The sequence below is a fragment of the Bos taurus genome, chromosome 4, assembly GCF_002263795.3.
Source record: "Bos taurus isolate L1 Dominette 01449 registration number 42190680 breed Hereford chromosome 4, ARS-UCD2.0, whole genome shotgun sequence".
Taxonomy (NCBI): Eukaryota; Metazoa; Chordata; class Mammalia; order Artiodactyla; family Bovidae; genus Bos; species Bos taurus.
In genome coordinates, this window is record NC_037331.1 from 51,184,158 (window position 1) to 51,195,096 (window position 10,939).

At 43.3% G+C, this 10,939-nt stretch overlaps 1 protein-coding gene across 2 annotated transcripts in view; it reads right to left on the reverse strand.

Moving 5' to 3' along the window:
- Nucleotides 1-3,661: 3,661 nt before the first annotated feature.
- Nucleotides 3,662-10,939, reverse strand: part of ST7 (suppression of tumorigenicity 7) — a 268,694-nt gene continuing 261,416 nt past the window's right edge. Inside the window, exon 16 of one of the 2 annotated variants that reach the window (XM_005205387.5) lies at nucleotides 3,662-4,014. In XM_005205387.5, the coding sequence (XP_005205444.1) occupies nucleotides 3,919-4,014 (96 nt within the window). In that variant the 3' untranslated portion in view covers nucleotides 3,662-3,918. The remainder of the gene's footprint in view (nucleotides 4,015-10,939) is intronic. The other variant, NM_173961.3, reaches the window with a different exon arrangement.

Consider the following 10,939-nt stretch of genomic DNA (forward strand, 5'->3'; position numbering starts at 1 on the left):
ATCCAGCCATCTCATCCTCTGTCGTCCCCTTCTCCTCCTGCCCCCAATCCCTCCCAGAATCAGGGTCTCTTCCAACGAGTCAACTCTTCGCATGAGGTGGCCAAAGTACTGGAGTTTCAGCTTTAGCATCATTCCTTCCAAAGAACACCCAGAACTTATCTTTAGGATGGACTGGTTGGATCTCCTTGCAGTCCAAGGGACTCTCAAGAGTCTTCTCCAACTCTTCTCCAGTTCAAAAGCATCAACTCTTCGGCGCTCAGCCTTCTTCACAGTTCAACTCTCACATCCATACATGAGTACTGAGAAAACCATAGCCTTGACTAGATGGACCTTTGCTGGCAAAGTAATGTCTCTGCTTTTGAATATGCTATCTAGGTTGGTCATAACTTTCCTTTCAAGGAGCGTCTTTTAATTTCATGGCTGCAATCACCATCTGCAGTGATTTTGGAGCCCCAAAAAATGAAGTCTGACACTGTTTCCACTGTTCCCCCATCTATTTCCCATGAAGTGATGGGACCAGATGCCATGATCTTCATTTTCTGAATGTTGAGCTTTAAGCCAACTTTTTCACTCTCCTCTTTCACTTTCATCAAGAGGCTTTTTGTTCCTCTTCACTTTCTGCCATAAGGGTGGTGTCATCTGCATATCTGAGGTTATTGATATTTATCCCAGAAATCTTGATTCCAGCTTGTGCTTCTTCCAGTCCAGTGTTTCTCATGATGTATTCTGCATAGAAGTTAAATAAGCAGGGTGACAGTATACAGCCTTGATGTACTCCTTTTCCTATTTGGAACCAGTCTGTTGTTCCATGTACAGTTCTAACTGTTGCTTCCTGACCTGCATATATGTTTCTCAAGAGGTAGGTCAGGTGGTCTGGTATTCCCATCTCTTTCAGAATTTTCCACAGTTTATTGTGATCCACACAGTCAAAGGCTTTGGCATAGTCAATAAAGCAGAATTAGATGTTTTTCTGGAACTCTCTTGCTTTTTCGATGATACAGCAGATGTTGGGAATTTTGATCTCTGGTTCTTCTGCCTTTTCTAAAACCAGCTTGAATCTCTGGAAGTTCACAGTTCACGTATTGCTGAAGCCTGGCTTGGAGAATTTTGAGCATTACTTTACTAGCATGTGAGATGAGTGCAATTGTGCGGTAGTTTGAGCATTCTTTGGCATTGCCTTTCTTTGGGATTGGAATGAAAACTGACCTTTTCCAGTCCTGTGGCCACTGCTGAGTTTTCCAAATGTGCTGGCATATTGAGTGCAGCACTTTCACAGCATCATCTTTCAGGATTTCAAATAGCTCAACTGGAATTCTGTCACCTCCACAGCTTTGTTTGTAGTGATGCTTTCTAAGGCCCATTTGACTTCACATTCCAGGATGTCTGGCTCTAGGTGAGTGATTAGACCATCGTGATTATCTTAGTTGTGAACATCTTTTTTGATACTTAAATACTGATAAAAGAAGTTAAAACAATTCAACCTTTCCATTTGGTCACATTGTATCTTGTACATATTGCTAGATCCAATTTGCTAATATTTAGAATGTGTGCATTTGTATTCCAAAAACCATGGGACACTTACTGTCCTGCTGGGAGGAAGTGTCTTTACAGAGGAAAGCCCATCAGGATGGATTTTGATGTCCCCTTATACAGAAACAAAAGCAGAAGGCAGAAATGCAACTTGAATTCCATTTGCCATCTTATGAAGTCAGGAAAAGGAGCTTAGGCAAGAAATGTAAGAACTGTGTAAAATCAATCATATTAAAAATTGCTCTGACGTACCGGGCGCTCTCGTTTTGTCTCTCCACAGATTTGCATACAGCCCTTAAAAAGGCCTGAATGCTTGTCCTCAGCGGCAGCAATGTAAGGCAGGTGCTGGGAATATAGCAACCTTCCTGGTGTCCAGGCCCAGGGAGGTCAGAATGGTGAGAGTGAGTCATGGTTGCCCTGAGAGTTGAGCAGAGTACTGAAGAGAGAGGCAGAAGACAGGGATTAGCCCACACGATTAGCTCCTCTCCTGTACCGTGGACTCATTCCTCCAACAGTCCCTCTTACTCCCTCTGCAGTCTTCATTCTGTCACCATCTTTTCTCCACCTTCGCCTCTCCCATTCACTCCCCTTAGCTGTCAAAGTCTAACTTTGGCCTCCCCTCTCTATGGAACTGCTCTCAAGTCCTAATTATTAAATTTACAAGGTGCTTTTAAATCCTTGTGTGTTACATTTCTTTGCTGTATTTCCTGCAACTGGGGTTTCTAACAACAACTCGTGTTGGGCCATTTCCACTTACCATCACCTACAGGCTCTTGAACCTTTCACTTAAGGCTTATCGCAGTCTAGTCTCAACTTGAACAGGTTGAAATCTCTTTCAACCTTGGTTTCCTCATCTGTTAAATAACTGCATGAAATAATTACTACTTTTCTTTCAGCGCCAAGTTATAATTCTAAGGCTTCCCTGGTCCTTCTCTGCTGGAACCAGTCTCATTACTCTGAAAATGAATAAAAGTTTATCTGTACCTATCATATATTATATTGATTTGTCCAACAGATCATTTGAGCATCACTCCAGGTCAAGAGTTGGGGGAAGAAGAGGCAAAGAGGCGAACAAAGCAGGCACAACCCTGCCCCCAAGAGCAGCACTACTGATGTGAATATAGGGTTTAAGTTTCTTCCGAGGAAGGGCAAGAGCCAACTGCATGTGCCTGCCGTGGCTTTGCACAAAGAAGGTAGAGAAAAAAGTCTGCCCGAAGCATGAAAAGGCCTGTGCACCTAAACATTACCTGCCTCTTGACTCTGCTCTTGGATGAAGACCAGGAGGTTGCAGGAAGTCCAAATGCCAAGGGGGCTGTGGTGTGGTGCTTTCCCCAACTCTGCCTACTGTAACGCTCATGGGGACAGATTCAGGATTCTAAACAAAGGGAAAACAAACCATGTAAAGGATGGTCCTTTTTATAAAGCACTAGATTGAGATTCTGAATAGAGGTACTTATCACTTCAGAAGAGGAGTCAAGGTTATTAATTTTTCTTTTTTGCTTAAGTAAAGCCAGATGCATGCTCGGCAGGTGTGACTCATGGAAAAGGCTTTCAAAGATGGTGAAGACAAACGACCACTTTGGTTCAGATCACGAAAACACTCAAAGAACGCTCACATGCATGCATCAAGAATGCAAAGATGATAAAAAAAGAAATTACCCTTATGAGAAAACATTTAAAAAATGGCAATGTTGAAAAGTGGGCAGGTTCTACAATAGACTATTGGGTTAGCATCTTCTTATCAGAAGTTTTCTTCTCACAACAAATTTCAGAAAGCCAAACCAAAATGATTCCTGGAACCACAGTGCTGAGCTCTATTCTGTGAGTAGTCTGAACCAGAACAACCTGTGATGGCTCATAACTTTCATTCATGCTTCCTGTCATTCATGCTGGAAGTTTCTTTTGTGTATTTGGCCTATGAGGGCACACAGTTTGCAGCTGAAAAGACGGTGCTTTTTAGCCAAAGAAAGTCTATTTTCCAAGCCAAGGGGTGCCAACGGCCTGGTGAAATGAGTCCTCTCAGCTCAGAACACCATCGTGTGGTGTTCAGCAGATTTGGGGGCCTTAGTAAATTAAATGTAACCTATAGATTTATTTGGATACCAATGATTTTAGGGTTGGGAGACACAACTGGTTGCTGCAATACACAAAAGTTTATTTTTGACTTTTTTTCTTTTCTGAAGGCAAAATATAATAGAACTGAACATCGGTGAATTTTGTACAACAAAAACAGCTTTTAATATGGAACAGACAGTTCATGAAGGTTTTAAAATCCTGGAATGGCTTCCCTTTTTCAAAGTCATGCTTTCTTGCGGTCCACGAGGAGTTGGCACAAAGAGACGGTGGCAGCCTGCTGGGCGAGGTGAGCGGAAGGACAGGTGGGCTCCCCTAGATCCGAGTCAGCTGGTGCCACAGACTGGATGGCAGGATGCTCTCCACTTTTTCCATGACAAAGTTTAAGGGGGCAAACAAAGTGCTGAGGAACTGTGAACAAACCAGAAGAGCACACAAGTCAGGAGAGATCTTTTTTTTCCCTTTGACTACATCGGGTCTTAGTTGTGGCACGTGGGCTTGGTTGCTCCATGGCATATGGGATTTTAGTTCCCTGACTAGGGACTGAACCCACATCCCCTGTATTGTAAGACAGATTCTTAACCCCTGAACCACCAGGGAAGTCCCTCAGGAGAGATCTTGTTCAAGACTATAAAATGAATCTCTCCAACCCATGCTTGCGTATTAAGTCTCTGCATCATAAAAAGTGCCCAAACACTATGATTACACATTTATGTTTGTAGGAAATACTGGTTGATCAACAAACCTGCATTCCAGTTTCTGTCCCCAACCCTAACCCCGCCACCCCTAGCCTGAGTTCTGATGGACAAGGGAAGAAATGTTGGCTGACAGGCCCTCCACTCCTTGGACAGCTGCCCCCAGTGCTGAGGCCTTCCAACTAGTCTTCAGGATATGAGGCTGCCCATGGAGATGACCAGTGCCATCAAAGGGACGGAGGACGGGTGGTGAGTGAGTAGAAGAGCTAAAACATGGCGACAACTTCTCCGCCTGCTTGTCTAGTTATAGAGCTTTAAGTGGAAAAGGCAACAACAACAAAAAGTCCAGTCTGCGGGATGGTTGTGAGCTGCTTTGGGATCCTATGATCTCCCGAACACCTGCAGCCCATGCTCCTTTCTGAAACAGCTGCTCAGCAGTGAGCACCATGGGAGCCTGGGTGAAGGTAGCAGGCCGGCCAGTCCATGGACCACACATCCTTGTGGAAAAGGTGCTCCTCTGAAGAGACCTTCAGAATCTCTCTCATTCGGTTACTGAATTCCTTTCTGCCTTTCACGTAGAGAATAATGTTCTTCAAAAGCACCTTTTAAAAAAGCCAGGTGCCTCACCTAAGACTCATTTAACACGATCTCAAGTCTGTTCTTATTATGTTCTCATGAAGAATCAGCCTCTTTCCACAAGCCATCAGCAGCTGGCAGAGGAAGTGCCTAAACCCAGCCAGGCACAAGACGGGTATCTGGATGGATTGCTTGCTCTCTGTTCAAACCAAGGTATCATCTCACAAAAGTTCAATATCTGGTCCTCATACTGTGGAGTCCTTTGTCCCAGTCCCCTGTAGAGAGTACAGCAGAGTCCACACCACCAAGAATTCCCCACAGAACTGCAGTGTAGGACATGAGTACATACACAGAGTAGAGAGCACGGTTCTGAGGTCAAACTGGTAGATATGCATTTAATCCAGTTAAAACAGGCTCCTCTACTGGTCACATGCTCTATGGATTGCAGGTCCTCAGAAAGAAGTATGGCAGGCAAGTTTCCCAAGTTTACTTGACCTCAGAATCTTTCCTTCTTTTTTTCAAAAAAGAACCAGTAGAATACAAACTGGGAAGGCTTGTACCACATTATGGCAGGGTTATCAAGGGTGAGATTTGTGTAATGAAAACTCAAGAGTATAAGATTCAAAATCCTTCTCTATGTTGCCTCTTTCACAACAACTGAATATATTTACTCAGTAAGGCACTTAAGTACTGGGTGAGATATAGAAGTGTCTAGGACAAAAGTCCCACTGTCGGGAAGGTCAACGCCTGCGGGAGGGGGAAGGGAGCTACTAAGAACTGTACCCAGCAAAGTAACAGTACCAGGTAGACCATAATGCAGCAGACAGATGCACAAGCAAAGCACCAGGAAGGTCAAGAAAGGGAGAGAATCCATTCTGTTGAAAGGAACAGGAGAAGCTGAAAACCAGGTGACTGAAATAGTCCCCAGTGGATGGCTGGGGTATGAAAAAACAGAGAGGGGGTAAGAATAGTAAGGAAAGAAATGTGAGCAAGGCAGAGGGGGAGCAGTGGATGGGGTGGGGGGGTCCAGGCTCAAGAAACAGCTGGAACAGAAATGGGAAAGCAAAGCAGCTAAGAAGACCAGAAGATAATAAACAGTTCAGTTTTGCTGGAAGGGATGGAGGAAGAATGCTCAGAAGCAAATGGAAGAGCTTTGGGGAGGGCCTTCAGTGTCAGTTTGAACTTGCACTTAAGAATAAGGCAGCCTCTGGAGAGGGTGCAGAGAAAAGGCAACCCTCTTACACTGCTGATGGGAATGCAAACTAGTACAGCCACTATGGAGAACAGTGTGGAGATTCCTTCAAAAACTGGAAACAGAACTGCCATATGACCCAGCAATCCCACTGCTGGGCATACACACTGAGGAAACCAGAACTGAAAGAGACACGTGTACCCCAATGTTCATCACGGCACTGTTAACAATAGCTAGGACATGGAAGCAACCTAGATGTCTGTCGGCAGACAAATGGATAAGAAAGCTGTGGTACATATACACAATGGAGTATTACTCAGCCATTAAAAAGAATACATTTGAATCAGTTCTAGTGAGGTAGATGAAACTGGAGCCTATTACACAGAGTGAAGTAAGTCAGAAAGAAAAACATCAATACAGTGTATTAACACATATATATGAAATTTAGAAATATGGTAACAATAACCCTATATGTGAGATAGCAGAAGAGACAAAGATATAAAGAACAGACTTTTGGACTCTGTGGGAGAAGGCAAGGGTGGGATGATTTGAGAGAATAACATTGAAACATGTGTATTGCCACATGTGAAACAGATTGCTGGTCCAGGTTCAATGCATGAGACAGGGCGCTCAGGGCTGGTGCACTGGGACAACTCTGAGGGATGGGATGGGGAGGGAGGTGGGAGGGGGGTTCAGGATGGGGGACACGTGTACACCCATGGCTGATTCATGTCAATGTATGGCAAAATCACTACAATATTGTAAAGTAATTAGCCTCCAATTAAAATAAATAAATTTTAAAACAAAGAACATACAATGGAGAAAAGACAGTGTCTTCAATAAATGGTGCTGGGAAAACTGAATAATTACATGTAAATGAATGAAATTAGAACACTCTAACATCATACACAAAAAAACAAACTCAGAATGTATTAAAGACCTAAATGTAAAAACAGATGCTATAAAAATCCTTGAGGAAAACAAACGTGGAATACTCTTTGACATACATCTCAGCAATATCCTTTTGGATCTGTCTCCTACAGTAATTAATGAAAATAAAAATAATCAAATGGGGCCTGATCAAACTAAAAGCTTTTGCACAGCAAAGGAAACCATAAACAGAACAAAAATACAACCTACAGAATGGGAGAAAATATTGGCAAATGATGTAACCAAAAAGAATAAATCACCAAAATATACAAACAGTGCATAGAGCTCAAAAAAAAAAAAAAAAAAAAGGGCAAAACATCTAAATAGATGTTTCTCCACAGAAGGCATACAAATGGCCAAAAGGCACATGAAAAGATGCTCAACATCACTAATTATTAGAGAAATGCAAGTCACAGCTTCAACGAGGTATCACTTTATACTAGTCAGAATGGCTATCATCAAAAAGTCACCAGAGAGGGTATGGAGAGACAGGTCCCCTTTTACACTGTTGGTGGGAAAGCCAATTGGCACAGCAACTATGGACAGGAATATGTGTGTGTGCGTGCTAAGTTGCTTCAGTTGTGTCTGACTCTGCGTGATCGTTGGACTGCACCCTGCCAGGCTCCTCTGTCCATGGGATTCTCTAGGCAAGAATACTGGAGTGGGTAGCCATTCCCTTTTCCAGGGGATCTTCCTGACCCAGGGATTGAACCTGGGTCTCAGGCACTGCAGGCAGAATCTTTACTGTCTAAGCCAGCAGGAATTATTATTACCTTCTCCAGAAGAGCAGTATAGAAATTTCTTGAAAATCTAAAAATAGAGGTACCATATGATCCTGCAATCCCACTCCTAGGTATGTGTTCAGAGAAAACTGTGATTTGAAAAGCTATGTGCATCTCAATGTTCATTGTAACACTGCTTTCAATAACCAAGACCTGGAAGCAACCTAAATTTCCACTGACAGATGAATGGATAAAGAAGAAGTGGAATAGTTACACAATGGAATATTACTGAGCCATAAAGAGAATGAAATAATGTCATCTGCAACAACATGGATAGACCTAGCAATTATCATACTAAGTGAAGTAAGCCAGACAGAGGAAGACAAAGATCACCTGATATCGCTTATATGTAGAATCTAAAAAAAATGATACAAATGAACTTATATTCAAAGCAGAAATAGCTCCACAGATATAGAAAACAAACTTATGCTTACCAAAGGGAAAGGGGGAGGATAAATTAGGAGTTTCAGATTAACACTACACATCACTCTGTATGAAAGAGATAACCAATAAGGACTACTATAGAGCACAGGGAACTATACTCAATATTTCATAATAACCTATAAGGGAAAATAAACTGAAAAAAATATATATATGATTATCTATTTCTGCAATTTTCTCCTTCAAAAATAACTAATTTCCACCTATACTTATGTAAAAATAAATTAGTATACATCTTCAAAAAAAACAAACAAGAATAAGGCAGCCTCAATAGTTCTCGAGTGAAGGAAGGATGGCTTTGTACTCCAGTAGGTGCTAACGCACGGCAATGCCTGACTTTCTGAAACCATCCTTGGCTGGGCACACAGTACCACGGGGGTTGCTCCCCCTACTAACTGGATGGCTTGCACTTCTCAGTTCAGAGCTGGATGCAGTTGTGGGAGATCCTAGACCCAGGAACAAGCAATTACTGTGCACACTGCCTCTGAAAGAGACTGTTAAATCCTAGTTCTGAGAGTGTAATACGGAGCAAGTCTCCTGATTGTATCAGTCCAACATAGTAACACGGCAGAATTTAAAATATGCATACATAACATTTGTTTGTAATCAGAGATTGTCAAGGCTCCATAACATATATTTGCCTGTATGTAATAGTTCCATGAAGAGGAGCTAGGTGCTAAACTGGTCTGGATGACCCAGGCATCCTGGCAAGAGACGGAAGATGGGGCCCGATGAACAAGGTGATTTTGCTGGTGAAGTTGTCATATCCCGAAAACCTGACCAAAAACAGATTTATAACCACCAAATTTGTGACTGAGGTGGGAAGGAATGACTGATGCATTAACATGAGCCAAAGTGGTTAGAAGAAAGGCACCACTCAAAGTCTGAGTTCTGGGTGACTTTCTATACTAACTGGGGGTTGGGGCGGGGACACAGGGAGCCATGGCATGGGTAGCAGAACAAATGAAGATGCTGTTACAAGCCTGGTTCAAAATAAAGGCCTGCCTGTTTATTTGCTTTGTTTTGGGCATTGACCTAAGTTGGGTAAAAGGGAGGCCTCTGGAAATTCAGTGGCAAGCCTTGCTCAGCTTGAGGTCTGCAAACACCCCTCTTTCCACACTGCGCCACCAGATGCAATGCACCCTGCCTGCCTGGACCACACCTGTGCTTCACAACCAGGTTCCCCAAGAGAAGTAAGTCCTGATACCTCCCGTGTATGTGATCATTTACTGTTCTCCCTTGTATCTAGGATGTTCTATCCTTGGGAGAATTGAGAAAAGAATCCTTCGAATTGTTTCCTAGAGATCCTAGTTCTCTCGCATTCACCCAGTTGGGATGTACACCCTTTGTTACTAGGTTACCTTCCTCCTTAGTAGCCCTCCTCGTGTCCTCTTCCCCATCCCTCACCCACAAGGAAGAAGCAGCAATGAAATAAGGTGCCTGAAACCAATAAGCTCTTTTCACTTAGTAGCTAGACAAAGGTCAGTGGCTTTCATCAGGAGGTATTACAAAAAAAAAAAAAAAAAACAGGTTTGGTGGAACATGCCTTACTTCCTTGGGATGCTCATTTATATTTCTTTGCAAGTTTGAAAATCAGTCAACACTTTCTGACCCAAAACTCAACCAATGCACATGGAGAAACAACAGTTTCACTGAGGGACTTGGGAAATGTTAGTGCCTGAAAAGTTAAGTCTGAATGAGCAACACCAGGCAACCCTGAAACAGCTCATCTATCTCAGTGTCCAAAACTCCTGTCCCGAGGGCAGAGATACATGGTCCAAAACCCACCATAATTTAATCAGTGTCTTCTGGTGAGAAAAAGCAACTGAACTAATAATAAAAGAGAAAGCGACACTTCAATCGCCTGATCCTCCTTTTCCCAAAACACCATTATTTAGAAGAAGGTCATGGCTTGCAACATGCTTCATTAACATTTGAAACGCCTCTGCTTATCTGAATAAGTTCCAGGTGCCCTATTGCAATCAGACAATTGACATTTCACTGTAATCAATATCAGACTTCAAAGAGGTCAGGGTCTATAAGTTGAAGACGAGAGTCAGAAGTCAGGGGGCTGGATCTCAGGGAAGGAGAGAGACCAGAGGAGTAAAGACAGGGCCCTTCAAACAGAAGAGGTCAGCACACTGACCTTCCCACATTCTGTGAGGGGCTGGGTTTGGAACAATCACTTATTTATATGAGCAACCTTATCTTGGTAACCAAACATTCTAGGAAGAGTTAGTTCTAAGTCATTGAGGTAGATTAGATTAGGCGGGGAGAGCCAGTTGAAACCTCTCATTTTACTATTTTCCAGTGGCTCACACTTGGCTGCGGGCTTCCTTACTGGCTGCATATCAACATGTAAACACACTGGAGAGTTCCCAAGCTGCACGCAGCCTGGCGGGTGGCGGTGCAATCTCTCTCCATCTACTAAGAGTCATTATCCCAGGGACATTATCTCAGGCGAGGGCTGAGAAAATCATTTTCACAAGCTGCAAATGGTTGCAGGCAGCCTATAGGGCAGCTGTGATAACCTGTGGGGGTCTTCACGAGGGGCCTGATGAAGTGACAAGAGTGAAGATGTGGCGAGGACTCGGGGGCGGGGGAGGAGGGAGACGGGGCTCGTCTCCTCCGGGCTATCCATCTTCCTTCCCCACAAAAGCTCTCCAGACATTTTGGAAGCTGCTAAGCCTTAACGAAGAGGGAGATGAATGTGATCCTCC